Source organism: Hakea prostrata, chromosome 7, assembly GCF_041222555.1.
Source record: "Hakea prostrata isolate BN-2017 chromosome 7, UWA_Hpros_2, whole genome shotgun sequence".
In the NCBI taxonomy this organism is placed as follows: Eukaryota; Viridiplantae; Streptophyta; class Magnoliopsida; order Proteales; family Proteaceae; genus Hakea; species Hakea prostrata.
In genome coordinates this window covers 24,575,173-24,598,196 of record NC_142606.1, presented here as the reverse complement: position 1 = coordinate 24,598,196, position 23,024 = coordinate 24,575,173, and the positions used below count along the sequence as shown (strand labels likewise).

The window sequence follows — 23,024 nt, the reverse complement described above, 5'->3', positions numbered from 1 at the left end:
ATAGTGGTGGGTCCTACTTTTTATTTTTCCCAACTTTCCCACAAAGTTCCACCAAATATGTGGAGTTTTAAAATGGCTTGAGATGAGAAAATTGGTCTGCCACATTAGGAGACAAGTTTCCTCTCTTACTTTCCCACCTCAAGCAACCAAACAATCTACCATTTTAAAATTTAAGGGAAAAGTAAAAAATATGCACTATTTTCAAGAATTTTTCCATCACACATTTATTCCAACAAACAAACGCAGCTTTATAGAGTTTAAGGTAAAGCCCCAACGGAGGACTATGGAATTATATTAGGCTCTCTAGTGTAAAATTACTAGAGGCTAAAGTAAGGTTTTGAAAACAAACGGTGGTGGGGACTACAGCCAAACTCTAGACAACCTAAATTTTTTAGCCCCCATGACTAAATAATTTGTCAAAATTTTTTCATCTTATCCTATATATGTATGTAACGAAAACATAGAACATTGAAACTAGATTTAAACTACTTCATCTTATCTTATATATGTAAATAACGAAAACATAGAACATTGAAACTAGATTTAAACTTCTTGACCTCCTCAGATTTGCTGCTACTAGTCAAGACTAAGAATAGGGATGCTCATTTAGAGGCATCACAACAGACTTGCAATTTGTATAAACATCTAATTTGTTGATTTATAGATATATGGTCATATGGACTGCATCACAAATTGCCTTAAGCTCTAATGTTGCTATAGACAAACCAACAGTAGCCACTGCTTTAGAAGCCATAACCTTCACCAAGATCCCATAATAAATACCCGAGGCTTCCTCTTTTTGCATCATAGTCTCAAATCGCATTTTTAGATGCCTTGAAGAAGTTGCCCCTTAGTTGTTTAGACCAGAGGCGGAACTGGGAATCAACTTTGAGGGGGCCCAAAGAATGAAAGTCCATAGATAACATTTTCATTGGGGAAGCATTAATGCTTTTTCGCTGCATAGGTCCTTATGAAAAAAAAATAAAAAATTGATGTGCATCTTCAACCAAAGAAAATGTTGGTTTGCATTTAACTTTTTAAGGTTAAAGTTATGTATATATATTTTTTTGTATTATTGCTTTAATTTACCTATATTTTGTCGGGGAAAAAATTATAGACATTTTATTCACAATATAAAATCAATGCTTCCATGTGTAAGATGAACTCAAAGAAGGCGCCATGTGTAAGATGCTAATCTAAAGGTAAGGATTAAAACCCAATTATCCCTCCCAACATGATTTGGTTTCCAAGCTTTCCACCCCTTTTACATCCCTTGGAGGCTTCATCCCTTCATCTTCTTCATACAAAGCTCGCAAATAACTTGCTTTGGAGATTATTGCTGATTATTGTTGCATTCGAATGACCTGGGGGAGCTCCCAAGCAAAAAAGGGGTTCCCATCTATGGCAACAACTTGAAGAGATAATAGCCTAGAAAAGAAATCTTCTGGAATGGATGAGAATTGGATGCCATTAAGAAGCAAAACATGTAATGAACTCAACCCACTCAAGCTTGGAAGACAACCCGACATGTTGTTATTCATCACCCTCAAAACATCGCAAGGCAGTGAGGTTTTGGAGACCTGTAGGAAGAGAGCCTAAGACCTTGATTTCCAATCTAAATCGCAATAATCATTCCCTTGACACAACCAAGGGCGGAACCAGGATTCAACATTGGGAGGTGAAAGATGAGAGTCAATATCACTTCTCCATTGGGAGAGCACTAATGCTTTTTCACCAGACATATTTTGTGGGCCCATGTAGGTTCCACTGGGGATTATTCAACCTCTTAATTATTTTATCATATTCAGACATAGTCCCCGCATATATTCTGTGGGGCCCACACATTAAAAAAAAAGGGTAAATTGTTGATAATGATATTTTCCCCCTAGAGGGTTCAAACTTTGCTTCAAGGCCATTATTACTGTAGAATCTCTTCAATCCATCTGTGTCCCTGACTTTACAGGAACAAGCCATAAACAAAAAATTGAATAAAAAACTCTACAACTCCATATCCCATATGGGTATTCTTCATCTTTAGCACCTTGAGACGACAATAGTAATTACTCCAAGAGAAAGCAAGAAATCAATACATTTTGGATAGAGAATTTTGTAGAGGTTCCATTGCAGTTGAAGTCAGCATTATGTTTATAACGTTTTCTTGTGTGAGCATCTTGTACAAGGTAGAGAAATCAGGTTTGGAGAGATAATCGGGTTTCCCTGTTTAATTGGGTTTCGAGTAGGGTAAAAAGTAGAGGTTTAATCCTTACTTCAAATTCGCATCTTACACGTGGCGCGTTATAAGATATTCTTCTTGGAGAGGAACCGAGGAACCGAAACCCTACATAAGATCACTAAACAAAGGACAAAGAGTCTCATCTAACTCCTGAGGAGGATCTGAGAAGAGCATCAAAGAGTCATCAGCTTAGTGGTTCTTAGTGTCATAGGATTGTGGTTTTTGTAAAGAATATGTTTGCAGAAGTTTCGCATAACCCAGTTGTGGGTAGTGACTGATTTTATATCAAGTTTGATACAAACTACAATATGGGAATTTTGAAAATTCAAATTCCCTAACAACCCCCCCCCCCTCGAGGTGAAGGTAGTGGCTTGCAAATCTTCAGCTTGTCTCCCAGTAGCATGAACCTCTAGCTTGCCAGTGGCTTGGTGAATATATTTGCAATTTGATCTTGAGTGGCAATGAATCTGACCAGTAATTGTTTTTTAGCAACAAGATGGTGGACAAAGTGGACATTGACTTCGATGTGTTTGGTTATTGCATGAAAGAGGGGATTAATGGTGAGATATGTAGCCCCTAGGTTGTCGCACCATAGAGATGGTGGTTGAGGCAAATGAATTATAAGTTCTTGTAGTAGGGACTTGAGGCAAACTAACTTAGCTATTGTATTTGCAATGGCACGATACTCTGCCTCTGTGGAGAATGGAGCAATGGTATGCTACTTCCTTGTAGACCATGAAATTAACTTGTTTTCTAAATAAATTACAAATCCTCCGGTTGAGCGTCTATCATCAACACAGCTTGCCCAAACTGCATCACTGTTGGCAAGAGATGATTTGTGGAGTGCTTTGAAATGGCTAACCCATGGGTCATAGTGCTATTAAGATAGCGCAAGATCCTTTTGATCACTTGCCCCATCCATTATATGTGGATGACCAATACGGTTAAGAGAAGGCATAGTCTGAGTTGGTTGGTGTCGTAAGATACATTGGCATTAGTAAGGGAGGATACTGAATCAAGAGTGTGAGATGCATAAGGGAAAGTATTTGAACCTAAGTTGATGTGACTAGTAGTTGTCTTGCATTGAGCTATGTATAACCATAACACGCGCTAATAGTCATACTAATGGTGTGGTGAGTTAAACCTCAGCCATGGTGATAGTCCGAGAGGATGCCTTTACCCCTTACCCAAGATCTCAAGATCGGTAACTAACTCGTGAGAAATCAGAGTGACGAGACCTACCCAGAGAAGGCTGGTGTTCTGTCTTAATGAGTGTTTATCATTAGAGACTAACATCTATTAAAGCATAGTTGCATTCTTGCATTCCACCTCTTGTCATGTTGCACTATGTGATGTATTGATTTGGATTGTGATATTGATTATTTGTTTGTGAACTATTCTCTGAGTTCTTTTGAGCTCATCCTTTGGAAAATTTTTTGTTTTAGAGTTTGTTGCAGATCCAGTTGTCACATAAATTCAAGAATATGAGACACTGGCGACCAATCTGTACAATGTACAAGATTTTAGGGACTATGACTTTACAGTGAAAAATGTTCATGTCTCGACTGCACATACTAAAATTAATTCAACTCATGAGTTGATTTATACCATTCATGATATGGAGATTTTTGAGTTTCAAAACTATATTTTACTTAAGGACTTGTACTTGATGTAATACTTAGGAGTTTTGATTATACTTTCTTTTTCCTTCTAGTTGTAAAGTTTTGTCATAATTTTTGCACTCTGGTTTGGATTTGAGATCCTTCTGAGATCCTTATTAGAAAATTTTATTATTGCTCATGATTGAACTATTGTGTGGAATGGTTGGTGATTGTCTTGGACTGTGCATCACTCCCCCGGTATTCGGGTGGATGGAAACCTTCTGGGTGGATGTGATAGGTATTAAGTTTCTCATATTCACCACCCCAATCATTGAAATTATTTGATGTGTCTTGCAAATTGTTTTTAAACCATTGTATTGAATTGAACAAAAATATAAGACAAAAGTGATCTATTAGCAAGAATGTGGACCCATGTGTACTTGGAAAAATCATCAACAAAGATAAAAAAAAAATCTATTGCTCGGATAGGATCCACAGGCTTTGGGATAGCAAGCACTAGCTCCCAATGCAACTTCATAAGAAGGGGTCAAGGAGGAAAAGCTGGATCATTAGAGAAACGTAGTGCTTACTATGGCACTTCCTTTAGAGCCCAGGAAAGGTCCGAAAGCACCTACAACGGAACTATTGAGCAAGGGTAGCAGAATTATTAGTAAATACATGAATCGAATTTGGGGATAGATTGGGAGCTACAATGTTGGTTGGTAGAGACCTTGTATGCATGCAATTCTCTCATGTAGTAGAGAGAATTGGGGTAGGCCCTAGGCATCACCCAAAATTAAATCTAATGGGGTAGCATCAACACTGCATATATTAGGTAATGGAAAATTTTGAAATTTACCCAAAAGATAGGAAGAACATGGACTAAAATTACTTGAAGGATGTGGCAAAGAACTATAACTAATAATGCGACAAACTGTATTGGATTGAGGATGTCCAAGAAGAGCATGCCAAAGATCTAGGGTTGGTGAATGGAGATGTGTAGAGTGGGCGATGGTAGAAAGGAATGGCACAGATCGGGTAGATGATACAACCCGTCTTTATGATCCGGCCTGCGTAGCAATAGTTTTTTGGTCACCTGATCCTTCACAATGAAATAAAAAAGGTGAAACTCAAAAAAACAATTATTGTCTTTGGTTAATTGATGAACAGAAAAAAAAATTTAGTAATGTCAGGCACATGCAAAATATTTTGAAATTTTAAACAAGATTTTGAAGAGCTTTGAAAGAGAACAGTACCAATATTTTTAATGGGTAAACCAATTCCATTACCTACTTCCAAATTCTCGTTACCAGTATAGGGGGTCACATGTTGCAGATTGGCAGAGTCAGGTGTGATATGGTGAGTGGCTCCCATATTAGGAAACCAATCAGTCATGGCCGAAGGAGTGGGTAAAATACTACTCATGTTTGCTGCAGGCGGAGGGGCTGCAGAAGTTTTTTTTTTTTTTTTTGGATGAGGTTCATCTAGGCCAGCTTACGCGCACCACGATTACATCATCAAGGGAGATTTTATTTATATATAATTAATGCCGCCGAACGGGTGCAAACCCAAGACCTCCCCTAGTGGGCGACCTGTAGTGGCAAGTTGATCGGAAAGATATTTTACCTCACGAAGGTAAGTGGAAACAAATTTATCACCCTTCGTGGCGTTTTGTAGTTGCATGTGCAATTGTAAAATGCTGGCGTGAGAAAGAGTGTCAAATACATTTTGTAAAAAGCAGTTTAGACTTCAGCAGATGTAGAGAGTCTTAGGACAAAAGGAAACACCTTGGGGCTGAGAGATGCAATTATCCAACTTAGAACAAGTTGGTCTTTGCGATGCGAGTCCTTATAAGAAGAATATGAGATGGGTGTAGTTGAGTCTTGAGGAAGTATAGTTGGAGGAGGAGAGGTTGTGGTGCGGTCAATGAAACCCATGAGATCTTGGCTGTTGAGAAGAGGAAGCAACTGGGTTTTCCATAAAAGATAGTTATCGGCAGTAAGCTTGAGGGTAAAATGCTGCCTGAGGTTAGGCATGGCTCCAGTGGATGCAAGAGTGCTAGAGCAGACAGAGGAGATAGCATACCCCAATTGTGGGTAGCAATTGGTTTTTATATCATGAGAAACAGTTACAATTGGTAAGTACAACTGAGAAATGTATGAGGTGATTGAATTTTACATGAAAATTGTTTTGCAATAATAGACTTTGATACAAACTACAATACGATAATTTTCAAAATTCAAATTCCCTAACGGTGTTGAGGGTGTTACCTTCACAATATGTCAAATCTAGGGTGCAAGTTTGCCCTTGATGGCTCAAACATACCTTAAGCTAGAACATGATCTAATCTTAAAATTCTAACCTTGAGGGAGGAGTGTGGAGTGACTCGTGATTAGGGTCAAGGTTAGGTCAGGCTGCCAAAGATTGAGGTGTTTATCGTGGCCTAATCAAGCTCAATCAACCCAACCCTATCTCTCTATAGGTTATGAGGTTCCAACTTCCAGGGGAACCATAAGACTCCTACCCCATCCCCCCGTTAAGGTTCAAGGTCTAAGTCATGATTTTTTTTTTGGAAATACGTTGATCCAAATTGATTCGGTTGGAGTCACAATGCCAATCTAGTAACCAAAACCGGTGTTCATTTTTCAGTCCCGACGGACCCATAGTGCAAGCTCCACTCACTATTCAAATCAACTTAACCCGATTGTAGCCCCATCTATGCTACATCCAACATCCGATGCCCGTATCTAGACTCCCCTCGTCCCCCCTCCGATCTTTATCCTGTCCATTTTTGATATGGCTATTGGATGAGCTACACATGTCCAAGATTAATTCCAAGCGTTGAGACTAAATTGGAAAGATACAAAATCTTATATTTTAATTTAAACTAATTCTTTAGATTAATTTTGGATACATGTCACTCATCCATGGTACATTTTCACGTCAGAAATCAAAACGGTAAAAATTATCGGGAGGTGCGTTTTTACCGAAAGTTTAGATAACTACTTTTTTGAATTTTCAAACCCCCCGAAAAAAGAGAAAATATACTACTTTCCGGATCATTCCCTTAAAGTTAAAAGTTAAAACTCATTTCATGGGGAAAAGCCCGATACGGTGAAGCTACAAGCGAGCACCAAGAGGGCGGGAACTCATTTATACAGAAATCAGATGGTGTAGGTGTTAGCAGCGCCTTTTCAGTTTCAAAGCTTGTAGTCACCTGCCAGTACTCGTTAGCCAATCTATTGCGTTTGTGTGAGGGATCAGCGATCCTTCATCATCATCATCATCATCCTTAAGAGTAATGTTGCACGAATTGCTTTTAGCGCTCTTAGGGTACACTGGGGATCTCATTGTCGACGAAAGAGAGCAGCAGAGATGTATGGGTGGAAGTTTCCCTTCCGACGCCCCAGTATCAGAGGAATGCACCTTCAAGCTTGCTCCTGATATTTCATTCTTAGAACCATCGGAAAGGTAAATCGTTTCACCGCTTTCTGAATCTCTGAATCTTCGCCGATCACTTTGATTTTTTGATTTGGTTCAATCTTTATCTCGATGGAGTGTGTTTTAACTAGTTTCAGGTCTGAACACCTCTGTTACCGTTCAATTCTACGATTAGGATAATATGAATTGTTTAGGTTATTAATTTTGAGCTTGCAAATCAAGTAACCGTAACCACTTTGTGTGAAGTGGAGGATACCTTAATTTGAGCCTGTCCATTTGGGAATTGAGTAAAGAGTGAAACTGTGCACTCTCTGGTTTTTACACTGCCAATAGCAGACCTTAGCTTTTTTTGTTTCTCTCGGTCAGATTAGTATCTATAAGCTGCCTCTTTCCTGCGCTGTTTTGGTATTCTTGACTCCTTCCTGATTTATTTGTGCACATTTTTCTTTGCCGTCTATGGTTGGATGAGTGAAATACTATTTGAACAAAGAAACAATATACTTGTAATTGCAGGGATGCCATAGAGAAGCTTATTTCCTTAGGTTTCTATTATAAAGAGCTTGATCGGTTTGCGACGAACTCTCGGGACTTAAGTTGGATACGTTGGAAAAATGAAGTTCACATTTCACAGGCTTCTGATTTGCCGAAGGAGAAAACAAAACAGCCAAGCGTGTACCGTAGGGCTGTAGCAAATGGCATTGTTGAAATACTATCGGTTTACAGATCTGCTGTTTTACACGTTGAGCAGAAATTACTGTCAGATCCTACACCAATTTTGGCAACAGTGACTCAAGGACTCAACAAGGTATGTTGATTCAAGGAAGAATAAAGGACAGTGATTTGGATTCTTCGATTACATTTTGTCTTTATTTCCATTTTTACTCGGGGATATTCATATCTATCTCTCAATCCTTGATTTCCTTCTGAAAGGTAAGTAACAATACTTACAGTATCCGTGAAAGGTTAATGGCATAATTCACACAAGTGTGATATTTATTATTTTTATGAATAGGGAGAGAATGATAATGAGCAAGTTTCCATTCTGATGTGGACGTGTCCTACTAATACACCATGTAATGTACAGTACCATTATATTATGTCTCAACTTGTTCTGCTCAAATCGCTATCTGGAATTTCATTATTTTGGTTTATTTTGGGTACCATGATACTTGTAATGTCTTTTGGTCTGCTTTTTATGCTCATGGATGTCTTGTGTATTCTTCTAGTTTTTTATTCTTTTGCCTCCACTTTGTGAGCTCATTGTGGAGATTGAGCGTGGTGATATTCGAGGAGGGCAGCTTCTCAACCTTCTGCACAAACGATGTCACTGTGGAGTGCCTGAATTGCAAGCTTGCATTCAAAGGTATGTACTTGATTTTCTACTTTGTATTGAATTTTTTTTTTGTATATAATTATATTGGTAATATGTTGCTTGTACAATTTCTTGTGTATATGCCACTGTTATATGGAGACTTAAAGCCTTGAGAAAGAGGATCTGTATCATGGGCATGGATAGATTTAAACGCCATATGTTTGGGCAAGTGTATTTATATGATATAGCTGCATTAAACTCAAATTCTTTCTCTTTGAAAATTTCATACATCCATTTTTCTCGTCTTTTGTACATTATTTATCTTTCCTGTGGTTTCTTATTGTTAAGTCCAAGATATATGCTGCTTCCTCTATGTATTCAATTTGCTAAGTAAAAGAATGCTGGTATGTACAGTCTACACAAGTTTTACATGTGCACTGCATTGGTTTCCCTATTGAAGTTGCTTCAAATATGGTGTGATTACTCTTCATTGGGTATTGCTTTAGATTCTTGTAGTACATTTGTGGATTAATTGAAAATTTGAATGCAGATTTCTTCATATAACAATCTGCTAAGTTATTGGCTAATTTCCTAGTGTTTATCTTATGTGACAAAGCATAGGCTCTTTTGGCACGCACATCAGGTCATGTATCAGCAACTCTCATCATGGATGGTATACGGAATCCTTCAAGACCAGCATGGCGAGTTCTTCATTAGAAGGTAGTTAACATCGTTTTACATTAGTCCCCTAGACACCCCCCCCCCGGCCGGCTTTTTTTTGGTTGGTGGGAGCTAATGAAGAAAATTTTGCTGCTAGTAAAGTGAGGTTTGCATTTACAAAACAAATATCAAGGGATGTGATGTAGAAATTTAATTTTTCCAATTCACCGTTGAATCAGCTATGTAATATCTTAACCCTGGCCAATCTACATGAGATCCCTCTTGTACTTTTTTGGCTATAAATCTGGAAGGAACATTCACAGACCTTGATACCCAAAATGACATGAGTATTCAAGCTCATGAATTAAAGCATAAGCCCTCTTATATGATGAATCAGCAGCCATTAGATAGCTTTCACGCCCTGGTAGTCATGGCATTTCCTTGACAACCTCTGATACCCAAAGGCCAATAACAGTTTGAGGTCTAAGGCTAGTACTTTGATCTTTGGAATTACCTCGGTAAGGTTGTCAAATTGCAATTATTAATGGTCACTTTTTCTTTCTTTCTTCTTCCCTTTTTACTGGCTGAGCTCTTAATTTCCTTGCCTTAGCTTAATTGCATAGCTAGTATTGGAAGATACTTGATTAGGAATTCCTTTTTACATCAGATTTAATTTTTTTTTCTTAAATTTATAAACCCCTCAGAGAGTAGAAAATTCATTTTTTTGGAAAGGAATCTCTGGAGACATTTTCTTCTTAAATTACTAGTGATATGTTTATTAGGTTTAGAATTAACCATAGAAAACATTGCTCAACACTATGCGTTGTATCTTTGCTGTACATGATACTTAAATTTTTAATGCAATACTCCCAAAAAAGTTTTTTTTTTGATAAGAAATAAGATAACTTATATTAGGATTTAAAGTTGCAATTACATCCATCATGAGTCATAGCCTTTAAACAAGGAAGTCCTACATGTTGGGTTGTTAGACTAAGTAACCAGTTTTTAGCAATGTTCTGTCTTAAATTACAGAATTCTAGCTGAGTGGTTATAGGTAGAATACTAGAATATGTGCCAAAATAGGGAATAAGGAAGGAGATAAGTGTTTTATCTCTTTGCCCTTTAGCAGATATGTTGCTAGTAGTTGTACTTGCTTCAGTTGGGCTAATGTTATAGCTATCCAAGTGGCTTTTAGTAACTCCTCCAAAAGTTGTCCCACTGGTGCTATCCCTGTGGTAAAGTCCTGGATGGTTCCTTCCCGAAAAAGTCCTACGCTCCATCTGTCGCCTTCTAAGTCATAAGGTAAACTTGCACACATTAAAATTGGTAAGTATCCAAAATGATTAGATGAGTTAAGGCATTTTAAAGGAGGTAGGGAATTGTCTAATTTCTGCATTGATTGTTTCGGGTCTATTTTTAGGGAATGACTTCAAATCACCAACCCATCTATTGACATTGATGAGTAGTCTTAGTGGGGTTGGGATCTTTATTATTATAAACCTTGGTATTTCTTTCTAACTAGATTTGGTTGCAAGTTATTATGAATATAAAGAAGAACCAAATTTTAGTTTCTTTATCAAAGCCATAACCAAGTGGAAAGGAATTGCATAAATTAATGAGAGTTATTATTGATCAATTCCGTCCTAAGTCCCAATGGTCCCGCTGCCCAAATTCTCTTCGTTCAATTGCATGAAAGGAAGATGTGCCAAATAGACTTGTCACTGTTATTGCACAATTCGCTTGTTGGAGTTGTCTTGCCCACTTAGAAAGGATGATTTTGGTTGGCAAACCTGCATTCAAGAGACACCAGAAAAAGTTTTATACTTTGGGTTAAGTGGTAATTTTCAGAAGAATTTCCACCATCTAGAGTGGGGTGTTGATGGCTCATGGTTATTTCAATTTTGACAAGGCTTTTTTTGGCTAATTTAGTCAAGAATTCACCTGTTATTGACAACAGAGATAACCATGAATCATGTGTTGAGGATAGATGAAGTGATAGAATTGATTGAGATAAAGAGGGTGGAATGGAAATAGCATTGGTTGGATTTTGTAACTCCCTTTTCTTTGTTGGTAAGAACTAAGAAGTATGGACTTCTTGTACTATGGACTGCCTTTGCCAAAGATGAAAGTTGTGATCACCTACCATATGATCCCTTGATGTTTGAACCCACAGATCAAACCAGAAGTAAGTATTCTTTCCATCTCCAATTTTTCTTTGAATCATTGTTTGAAGCTGGGGAAGGATACTAGAGATACTCTGCCAAATCCATGATCCTCTTTTATTTTTTCCCTTTGGATCAAAGAGTGTAGAATTCTCTAAGTATCTTACTTTGAGAGTTTTTCCACATAGTGAATTTGGATTGTTGAGAAGTCACCAGCCTTGTTTAAGTAGTAAAGCGTAGTTAATGTGCTCCATTCTCTTAAACCCTAGCCCTCCTTGTTGTTTAGCTCTGCAACATCGATCCGAAGATATGAGGGTTAATTGTTTTGCCTTTCTTAGTTTCCTTAGCCAAAATCTTTGGCAAACAACATCCAATTTTTTTCTGCACACAATTTTAGGAAAGCGAAAACATTGCATTAGGTATAGGGATTGAAGTTGGAGGACCGATTTCATGAGGACTTCTTGTCCTGCATAGGAGAGAGAAAAGGCTCTCCAAGTGGCCATTTTATTTCCCATCTTTTTTTTTTGTGGTACTGGAGCTTTTTTAATACTGGAAATGAAATGCCGTCCGCAAGGGTTGAACGCAAGATCTCTCCACTGAGAAGTATGGATCTTTACCACTCAACCAACCTTGTATTGGCATTTATTTCCCATCTTTGTTAGAAGAGAATCAAAGTTTTTTGTTTTGGTCCTTCCTTGAAAAAAGTTGAGTGCCTAAATACACAAAATTCTTCTTCATTTCCTTGATTCATTGTATCTACAAGATTGCTTTTTTCTTTGCATGGTCCACATTTCTAGAGAAGAAAGCACCACTCTTCTCAAAGTTAATCTTTTGTCTTGTAATGTCAGAGAATAGATCAATTGCGGCTTGTAAAGCCAACACATCATCTTTTTCCGCTTTGCAAAAGAGAAAGGTGTCATCTGCAAAGAAGAGATGTGAGATTTTCGGAGCATTTCTAGCAATTTTGATACTCTAGAAAACAACCCTGTCTGAGTCCTCTAGAACCAGAGAACCAGAGGTAGGGACTTCCATTAAGTTTTACCGAGAAAGAGGCTGAGGATATGAGGGTCTTGATTAAGGCACACCAACGGTTGTTAAACCCCCGCAGTTGAAACAATTTGGTTAAAACTCCCCATTCCACTCGGTCATAATAAGCCTTGGACATATCCAATTTTAAGGCCACGAAGCCATATTTTCCCTTCTTTTGCTCATGAAGTGGAAGATCTCGTGAGGAATCATAATATTGTCTATGATTTGTCTATTAGAGATAGAAGCACCTTGAGAGGGTGAGATGAGGTTAGAAGGCAAGGTTTGAGTCTTTTAGCCAGAATTTTTGCAAGAATTTTGTAGTTGACATTGTATAGACTAATTGGTCTGAAGTCCAAAACCTCTTTTGTTTTCAGGATTTGGAATAAAACATAGCAAGGTATGATTTGTTCCAAAGGGCAAGGTGAGATTGGTAAAGAAGTTATTAACAAAGGATTGCAGTTCATTGTAGATCAGGTCCCAATTTTTTTTGATAAAAGTAAGCATTAAATCCATCAAAACCTAGTGCTTTGTGAGGACCCATGGAGAAAAGGGCTTCTTTGATTTCTTCTAAAGAAGGTGGGCTAGAGATAGCATGGATTACCGCCCGCGCCCCCCCACCCCCCCCGTGGGCCGTGGCCACCCGGGGCTTCCTTTTTTTCTTCCCAGCTCCCCCCCCCCCTCCTCTCGCGGCCCGGCGCCGGGGGGGGGTCGGCTGTTCCGGCCAGTGCGCGTGCGCATTGGTCCCTCGTGGTTTCTGGGGGCTTGCCCCCGGGCTGCCTTCTCTTGTTCCCCCCTGTGGTTTGTGGTTGTCTTCTCGTCCGTGGCTCTTGCCGGTCCTTCGGTGTTCTGGTCCTTCGGCCGGGGTTTGGTCGGCCCGCGGGTTCCGGCTTGTTTCTTCTTTCCTCGGTTCGTTTGGTTTCGGGGTGGTTGGGGCCTTCTTGCGGTTTTCGGGGGTGGGTTGCGTGTGGTCTCTTCCCTTGTCTGCTTCTTTTCCCTTCGTTTGGTTTTTTCTCTGGTCCTTAGTCTCCTTTGTCTCCGTCTCCTCGCGTGTTGGCTTTCTCTCGCGTTGTCGTTGCTTTGGTGAGGTTGGGCCGAATTATTGAAGTCCGCGTTCTTCCCGGTGCCTGGATGTTCTTCTCCGGTGTTGGGCGGCCCGGGTGTCGGTGTCCCCGGTTCCTTGCCTTCGCGGTTCCTGTGCGGCTCCCTGCCGGTCTGGGGGGGCTTCTCGTCTGTTTGGTTGTGTTCTTTGGCTGTGGGTTTCATTTTGGTCCGGTGGGGTTTTGCCGCTCGGCCTCTCCCCGTCTGCGGCCCTGGCGTCGGCGGTTGTTGGGTGTCCTCGCTTTTCCCCGTGCCCGTTCGGTGCGCTGTTGGCCGCCGAGGAGCGGGGGGGGGGTTTTGGGGGTGTGTTTTTGATGATTTTTATCCATCCGTTGGTGGTCCGTGTCTCTCCGCGGCGGGGGTGGGGGTGTCGTGGCGGTTCCCCTGGGGAATTAGGTTATGGTTCAAAGGAGGGAACAATCCTTCAACAAAATCAGGATCTAAAGGATTTGATGAAGTAAAAAGATCTTTTATAAAATTGGCAAAGGCTGTTGCAATTTCCAGGTTACTCCTTAAAGTTTGACCATCATGTATCACAATTTGAATTTTTCTTTGATGGCAGTGAATTTTAGATGCTAGGTGATAATATGTGGTGTTTCTGTCCCCATCAAAGATGAATTTTCTCTGGATTTTTTAAACCAGAACTGCTCCTCAAGCCTGCAAAGCCCATTGGATAGTGTGAATTTTTTGAAGAATTAAATCCGTGTTTGGATGATAGGTAGCCTGTAGGACATCAATTTCACAAGATGTCTAATGAAAAGGATTGTCAATATTCCCAAATACCGACCTGTTCTAGTTCTGAAGAAATCTGGAGAGATTTGCCAGCTTGATGTGGAGATCAGTGTCATCATCCTTAACCCAGGCCTGTTTGATAGAATTTAAAAAATCAGGGTGATGATACCATGCATTTTGGAAATGAAACAGTTTCTTGCCAGAGAGGAGAGTTTGTTCAAGACAAAGGAGCAATGGATTGTGTCATAGCCAATCATAGGTAGGATCTTTAGTGATGCATTGGGGTTGAGAGAAATCCAATATGGATAGGCAAAAACATGGTCTATCTTTTCTTTTACTAGATGAGATGGTTGTTGCATATTAGACCATGTAAAGGGATCCCCAATCCCAAAAGCTGTTGGAGAGAAAATCCAGAAATGATTTTAAAGAGAAGAGGTAGGGATGGGGATGCTTTATAAGAGCCTCCAATTTGTCATTGGATTTTAGGACTTCATTAAAATTCCTTACTAGGATGAAAGGGTGATGGAGAGTCTCAATGAAGAGGTGAAGATGCTCCCAAAACAATTTTCTTTCAGCTTAAGTAGGTGGGGCATAGAGGAAAATGATTGCTCATTGGGTATCTTTGGAAGACAGAAGAACAACAGTGAAGGATTTGTGGGTGTGAATGGTTGAAATTGCTATATCAGAGTTCTTGAGTATGCACAAGCCACCTTTAAGGCCCCTCTTCCCATAGCTGTAACAATAACCCCATTTCTATTGTCAACTTCTTTTTTTTTTTGGGGGGGGGGTGGGGGGGGGGGAGATGCTATGGTTTAGTGGTTATCACGTTAGTCTTACCCCCCAAAAAGTTGACAATAGAAATGGGGTTATTGGTAGAGAGACTTTTCTGGAGTACACTTGATGGTAATGGTATTTAGGAACTCTGTTTCTTGTGTAGTGTATATGTAGAGGTATATACGTAATGGATATAAATTTATAACGAGGGTTTTACTTACCCCGTCAGTTATTTTTTATCATATATAAATATATTGCTCATGGTAGGACTTCTGCAACCAATGTGATCTTTGTTTTCTTCCCCATTCTCTAGTCTCTCCTAGTTTTCCTGCTTCCTCTTCTCTGTGCATGTGCTAGGTCTACTGTTTCAGTATTGAGCTTGGTATCAGAACATAAGATACAGTCTGTGGTACTATTTCTGATGTAGAACCTGAGGCAGATTGGACCATCCAGTTGGCTGAACTAGATGAATCTCTTGTTCCACTATTATAGATCAGTCAACTTGGACTGCTGCAGGGGACAAAACATAAAGAAAAGAGGTCAAAACACTGCTCATATGAACAGTCTCACAGCCCTATTGTTTCACTTAGTGGGAATATTCCTAGAAGATCTCTGGGGGCCTTGACCTGATTGCGTGGAGACTTTAGGAATTTAGTTTAGTTTCTGTTTTGTTTTGCAGCCTTTGTAGTTTCTGTTTTATGTTCCTTTGTAATTGTGAGAAGGTCCGTTCCTCAACAAGGTAGTTTCTAATTTAATTACTTACTATTTCTCTAGGATTTGTGGTTTCTAATTTCAGTTTAGCTTCATTTTTATCTATTTCTGGTAAAGCTTTGCATACTTGAATACTTTCATTGCAACAGAAAATTAGGTATGGAGAAATCAAATTTGTGGCAAGTAGCCTCACTTATGGATTAAAATCCATGTTCAACATCTGAGATAACTGTGGATGAGAGACTTAGGGGTTAGATAGCCCATCTCCTAGCCTTCTTTCCCCTTCCTTTTACCTTTTTTTATCTTCTTATTTTTCCCTCCAACTTTTCTCATCCAAGGTGTGAAAGTTCAGTGGAATTCGCCGGTTCTCCAAGGGTGAAACCTAGCGAACCAGCAAATTTTGCCAGTTTTTCGTCGATATTTTAGGTGCCATTTTTAATTTAATTCATGAGATGGTGAGGTACTGAGGTCAAGTCAGTCAATTGATAAAAAATGTCTGGGCCCCCATTATTAAGTTAATTGATGAAATGGTGAGGTCAAGTCTGTCAATCGATCATAAATGCTTGGGCAGTTGGGGCCCACTCTAAACAACCGTCACTCTTTTCAGCCTAGAGATTGAAATGTTACCCAATTTCATCAGTTCTTCACTTCTTCTTCTTCTAAAGCTGCAAGTCTCAAATACTTGCAGAACCTCTGGCTTTAATCGATCCCACCACTGTTCTCCTTTTTTGTTCCCTTTCTCATCTTCCATCCCTTCTGTGAAGTTAGCCGGGGTCGCCCAAGGGAGGGTTCCTTTGTTCCTTCCTACCTCCATCTGCGAAGCATCCACATCTCCGACGAACAGAGAGTGATCCCACAGCAGCCTCAACGGTGCATCCAAGCATGGATGCCGTGGCAAACATCTTCGGCGAACATGAGAGTGATGAGTGATCTCAGATTCTCAGGTTCCATGAATTTTCGGTGATTCTCGCCTGTATCTCGCCATTTCACTGAAAAATCAGCAATTTTCCGGTGGTATTTAGCATATATCGTTTTCGCTGGTGTTTTTAATTTGCTCCTCACCGAACCATGCGATATTTGGTGAATTTTGCCCGAAATTGCCAAAAGGTAGTACCATGTTCTCATCTAATTGGTTCATTTTATTTTTTCTTTTACCCTTATTTTCATTTCCGTTTGTGTGGTTCTCAATTTTCCATACTTTGTTTTGAAAGGATCCATCTAGCCAACCATTAGTTGGCGTAAGGGTGAATTGTTGTCATTAATTTCTTATGGTTATACTTGAACCATGATCTCTATCTCACTTCTAGTTCTCCTTCTTCCTCTTCATTGTGCAGCTGCTGGTTCTAGTGTTTTGGCTTTGCAAAATAAAGAGTGCAAAGTTATGATTTGGTTATATGAAAATTTATCTGCACAGAAGAAATCTTATAGTTGAATAAATGACCAGGAAGTTAATTTTGGTGTTTCAGGCTTTTAGCCCCAACTTTTACCAAAAATTAATTTCTTTAGTTGAAATTCTGTTATCTAAGTTCTTTAGTTGAAATTCTGTTATCTAAGGACATATATGTATTTGTTCTGACTCATTGCTTCTCATGATAGCCATAGATAGAATCAAACATATGCACGTGTATGGAATGTTTCTTTGTCTATGTACATGTGTACACGGTTTCTGCTTAAAGAAAATCCTATCCTCTAATTTATGAAGCATTTAGAGACTACTTAAGGTTCACTTGTTACATAGACATTATTTTACCTTGATGTTAATCTATGGCAAATAGAGTTTCACTTAAAATATATTTACATCAGATTTCATTTATGATTTATCAGGCTGGAAGATAGGGATGCAGAGAGTGAATCATCTCATCCAGATATGTCGGGAACAAAACCACCTGATGATGCATCCTTAAGAGATTGGCACGTGGGTTTTCACATTTTCTTGGTATGGTTAATTTTTTAAATAAATATTCATACCTTTGGTTGTTAAAATTTTTATTCTCCACGACTCAGCCTTTGAACAGGTTACTGTTCAGAAAAATAATAGCAACTGTATGCCACTGTATCATGTAGCTGATGTGCTGATCTGAGGGAGATATACTACTTTATTCACTTAGCACAAGAGTGATGTGGAGTTGGTTGATCAATTAAGTTAACAATCCTACCCTCATTCATCTAAAGAAAAAGGATAATGGTCCTATCTAATGAAATTGAAAGTTGGAATGAGAATTAAAATCCTAACCATTCATCATCTAACAAATGATAACTAAGCAATAAAGGAAATAACTTAAAGCAATAGATAGGATGGATCTTCACTAGAGAGAGGCATCACGTAGGCATCTCTTATTAAGGATCCATGGGGGAAGGGGAACAAAAATATAAAATAATTGAAAATTAGAATCCTAAATTAAAAATGATTGGAAGTCAAATGAGGAAGGAGGGGGGAGAGAAGGTTACTAACAAAGCCTAATTTTTGCATCTTCTATTACTATTTTTTCCTTTCTTTCTTGAGAGTGGGTGAATACAAAAGTGAATTTGTATGATGAGTATCAGCATTGAAGGTAATTTCTTAATTAAAGAGATCCCTTAATTGATTTCTTTGAACGAATTCCTGATTGGTGCACCAACAATGGCCTGCGATTGGGTCATTTTCCTACTGTTTCATTCCTAGGTTCTGCTGTCTTTCACAATATCGTGGTCCGCATCTGTCTTTTTCTTTTTCTCTTTGTGGATAATATTAAAGGGTGAGCGTTAGTTTAACACCAGCTCAAATGTTAAATTGCACACCCCTTAGATATCCCTTTTTAAAATGAACACCGAGAAATCACGAAGAGAAATGGAAACAAATCAATGCAACACAAGGATCTAATGTGGTTCATGCACCAAAGCGATGGCTATGTCCAAGGGTGAAGAAGAACTTTCATTGTGTATGGAAAAAGATTACAATGGAGATCTCTCACCAATCACCAACATGGCGTTACAAAACTCTCACCCAAAACCCTAATGTGAAGATCCCCTTATCTCACAATGACTCTACAAGAAAGAGCATGACACATATTTATAGAGTTTCAATCGAGTAAATGGGTAGGCCCAAGCCCTCTACGTCCATCACAAATCTCATTAAATGGGTCATTAGGGTTGCCCACCAAAATATTCCAATGTGAGTCATTCTTCAAAACTGGGTAAAAGAATTCAGGTCATACATAATATCACTGTTCATGTCAGGGCATTTGTGACACATCACCACCTGACATGAACAGTGATATGTTGGGGGTTGTGCAAAATTGCAAATTCACTTATGAGCTGACGTTTACCAAAATTTTCCCTTCTATTACTGCCAACATTATCACAAGAAAAGAAGGGTAGTATTCTGATGGTTTATTTAAGTGAACACTTTGTTGTATGATCAACAAAGTCCTTTTTTTCACTAAATAATTTGCCCCCCTGACCTTGCTATTGATTCTGCACTCTTGTTCTGCATTCCAAATTTCATCACCTATTTCATTTGGTTTAACTTTGTTTTTGGCTAACCTTTTTCCTTGTTTTATTCAGGACATGCTGCCTGAGTACATCCTGATGCCTGTTGCAGAATCAATCCTTTTTGCTGGAAAAGCAATACGGGTCTTACGGAATCCAAGTCCTGCCTTCAGATTTCAGGATGCTGTTTCTCATCAACAGCTACCAAGAGGATCACATAGACTTCAAGGGTTTGCCGGACACATTGCTTTCCAAAGAGAGGCTTCTGGAGATGCAAAGTTGATGGCAGAGGATCTACTTCCACAGTTTGAGGCTGATAATATTGATCTTATGCTTCAAGAGCTGAAGGTCTTATTTTTACTACAGTTTTCTCTATCCACTGTAGATACCTCTTTGTAGGGATTGTTTGTTGGTACTGCAATTCTTCCAGGCTGATCAACTATAAGCATAGTTCCTTACGTAGCTATTGCACTTGAATGGACCATCAACTGGGAAAATTCCTGTTCAAGACACCAGCTCAGTTTGTTTAGTGGGTGGTGTTAATAATGTCTATATTTTAATTATAATGTTATACAATTGAATTGCATGAGCATCTCACATTCTTCTTCCCTCACCCTCTGCCTCATCCTCCTTGTTTATTTTTAATCAATCTGAACTGAGGCAATAAGTGGAAATGAATTGAAAAATAATCCAGAAAAAAATAACAAATTCAGAAGGGTTATACTTTTCTTTAGGGTTCTGGTATGTATACTTATTATGGCTGATGCACATGTGCTTTCTTTGTTACTGATTGTTGGGTTAGAAGTCGGTTTTCTTTGTTTTGGGCTTCTTCTTTTCCACTCCTGTTGTGGCTGGTTTAAGACTGGCGAAATAGAAGTAACCTATGAACTGTATATTGCAACCATAAAAAGATCTTAAGAATTAATGGTCAGGGCTTTGAGGCACCCTTTTGGCTCCAAGGCAGTAACATGCCTGGGATGCCTAGGCATCAGCTTGTGTCATGTGACAGCATACATTATATTATATAAATTTGTAACATTTAGTTAAGTTTATGTTGTTTTATATTTATATATTTGCTTTAATAATGAATACACTTATATTATACACTTTGTTTTCTATTTCTAGTTTTATCATATCAATCTGTTAGGCTTAACATCATTCATTATACCATATGGCATCCATGTTACTTATAAGTAATTTTATAAAGTTATAATTGTTGTGTATTATTATAATGCACCCATAGGGCATTTAAGTGTCCCTAAACACCTTGGGTCACCTGGACAATCAAGTTAAGAACGGTAGTCATTGTTGCTTGTGTTTTTTGTTTCTTTGGTTGGATCATTACTTTATTCACTGGTGAAGGAGTATAAAACAAGTTGACAGGCATAACAATGCACTCTGTTCAAGGGTTATGTGATTATCACATTGATATTATTCAAAACTCTTATTCTTCCTGTAATTACAGTTTTCTTCTACTACCATGATGTTAAGTTTTATGCTGAATTGTTTTGTACATTCAGGAATCAACAGAGTTCCACAAGAGGTCATTTGAAAATGCTGTTGATTCTGTTCGTGCTATTGCAGCCACTCATCTCTGGCAGGTAATGAACATGATAGGTTTGTCTCCTGGGTTTTTTGGGTATCCATTTACTAATTTTCTTTCCCTGCAGCTTGTGGTTGTGCGCGCTGACTTGAATGGCCACTTGAAAGCCCTTAAAGATTATTTTCTTTTAGCAAAAGGAGATTTCTTCCAGGTACTGAATGCAATGAATTCTATCTTCCGATAATTTGAGAACCTCTGTCATTCAATCTCAGCGTGGGAGATTTTGTTTAATAAATGAATTTTGATACTGTTTTGGCTGGAGAAAGAATATACGGTTAATCTCTTTGTTGTGGTCTTTTGTGTGGATTGTGAAAGGAGAACTTCCTACAGGGCATACATTGGTTTTTAATGCTGCAGAATTTTATATTCTCAAATATCCAAACCCACCCCCCGCCGGCGCCCGTGGTATCTTAATCTGCCTATTTGTTATTCGACTAGAAGCATGCAACAAAATCTTTTGCAATATTGGCTTCCAGTATGACTGTTATGTGCAACAATGGACTTGAATCTCTGTTCTAGTTTTTTTCATCTGCTTTCTCTGTCATAAATCTTAATTTGTATGCAGTTTACTAAGTTCAACCCTTCTGCATCAATATCTATCCATACTTGGCACTGGAATTGAATCTCTGTTTCAGTAATGTGTATCATTCTCGTCTAGTGCACATATGCCATTAACCATTACTGCTAATATCCTCTATTTGATCATTTTAAGATTGCATTATAGAACTCTCTCAAAATGTCTCAAAATGTCTATTACTTGATATTTCAGTGTTTTCTAGAGGAAAGTCGCCAATTGATGCGTCTACCACCTCGTCAGTCTACTGCTGAAGCTGATCTTATGGTTCCATTTCAACTGGTGAGTTATCATGTTATTGCTTCCGATCATGGTATGAATTTCAAAAAATTTATGCGTGCATGACTCGGTCAGCTGCTACGTGCAGAGCCAGAACCTCCCAAGTGCTGTGAAACCCAATTTTAGGGTTAGGGTTTTTGATGAATTCCCAGGGTTTGACTAGAATCTCCAGCAAATAATCCAACAATTTTATGGGAAGCCTATGGGTTGCTCTGAAATAGATGGGAGTTGGAGGGAAACACTAGGGAACAATAGATGGGTTCTTATGAGTTAGGAGATAGTGGGAAAGCCTAAGTCATTAACAAATCTAAATGGGTTGAGATCAGTTGGGAAAAGGATTAGAGTTTCAAATAAAATTGGATTTGGGTTGGAAGGCAAAAGGATCTCTTCTATTTCTTCCTTGATCTTCCATTCCTTCTTGTTTCTTTCTTTTTCTTTCTTTTTCTGTTTTTCTTCTTCTCTGTTTTGTGATTCTGCCGCAAGGAAGAAGAGGCAGAGAGAGAGAGAGAGAGAGGGCGCAGTGGTGTGGAGGGGGTTGGGGGTCTTGTCGGGTAGGGAAGGGGATGGGTAGGGTTAGGGGTGATCGTAGAGGTGAGGGAGAAGGGTTGGGGAGTCGTAGGGGTTGGGGAATGTTGCTGCCAGGTCACGGCAGAAAGGGGGAGGGGCTGAGTTTGTTGCTCAAATAGGGGAGGGTGTGGGAGGGACTTGCAATGGCAGGGAATGCAGAGGGAGGGGTTGGGGAGGCTGTGAGTGAAGGGGGAGGGATAGGGCCATAGGGGAGCCTTGCCATGGGAAGGGAGAAGGAGGGTAGGGGCTGTGATAGCTGCACGCACTTGGAAAGCTGCTGTGATTGTTGATGGAAGCTGGAGATTGGAAGATGAATGCTAGACTTGAAGAATTGTGCTGATCTTTGATAAAGAACTTAATTTAAAATCTGTCGTGGCCCATCGAAAACAAGAACCACGGTCCTCAACTCAATAACTCTTATTCAAATAATTAGACTTGAAGAATACAAAGAAAGAATAGGCTATTTATTGCCTACTAAAAGATCTGGACTCTAATTGGGGTTCTTTTATAGATTAGGATCCCACCATAATCAATCTCAATCGACCAAATAATAAAAGACCTAATGGACTTTAATTGACGCATGGTGAAACTGAAATCCTAATTGACTAAAACTCTAAATGACATATGCTAATTAAAATAAACTAAAGACTCACATGCTGGAATTAAAACTAGTTACTAAAAGCACATGCTGAAATTAGAATTAATTAATCTAAGGGGGAAATAAGGACAAAATTGCCCCCCATGGTTCGGCCAGCCTAGGGAGGCTTCACCCTAGGTGTG

The 23,024-nt window shown here is 39.0% G+C and overlaps 1 protein-coding gene across 2 annotated transcripts in view; it reads left to right on the top strand.

Moving 5' to 3' along the window:
* Positions 1 to 6,913: 6,913 nt before the first annotated feature.
* Positions 6,914 to 23,024, top strand: part of GCP4 (GAMMA-TUBULIN COMPLEX PROTEIN 4) — a 35,923-nt gene continuing 19,812 nt past the window's right edge. For both annotated transcript variants that reach the window (XM_089161231.1, XM_089161232.1), the window contains exons 1-9: positions 6,914 to 7,305; positions 7,789 to 8,080; positions 8,502 to 8,638; positions 9,209 to 9,307; positions 17,578 to 17,689; positions 19,297 to 19,569; positions 20,742 to 20,822; positions 20,892 to 20,975; positions 21,594 to 21,680. In XM_089161231.1, the coding sequence (XP_089017357.1) occupies positions 7,136 to 7,305; positions 7,789 to 8,080; positions 8,502 to 8,638; positions 9,209 to 9,307; positions 17,578 to 17,689; positions 19,297 to 19,569; positions 20,742 to 20,822; positions 20,892 to 20,975; positions 21,594 to 21,680 (1,335 nt within the window). In that variant the 5' untranslated portion in view covers positions 6,914 to 7,135. The remainder of the gene's footprint in view (positions 7,306 to 7,788; positions 8,081 to 8,501; positions 8,639 to 9,208; positions 9,308 to 17,577; positions 17,690 to 19,296; positions 19,570 to 20,741; positions 20,823 to 20,891; positions 20,976 to 21,593; positions 21,681 to 23,024) is intronic.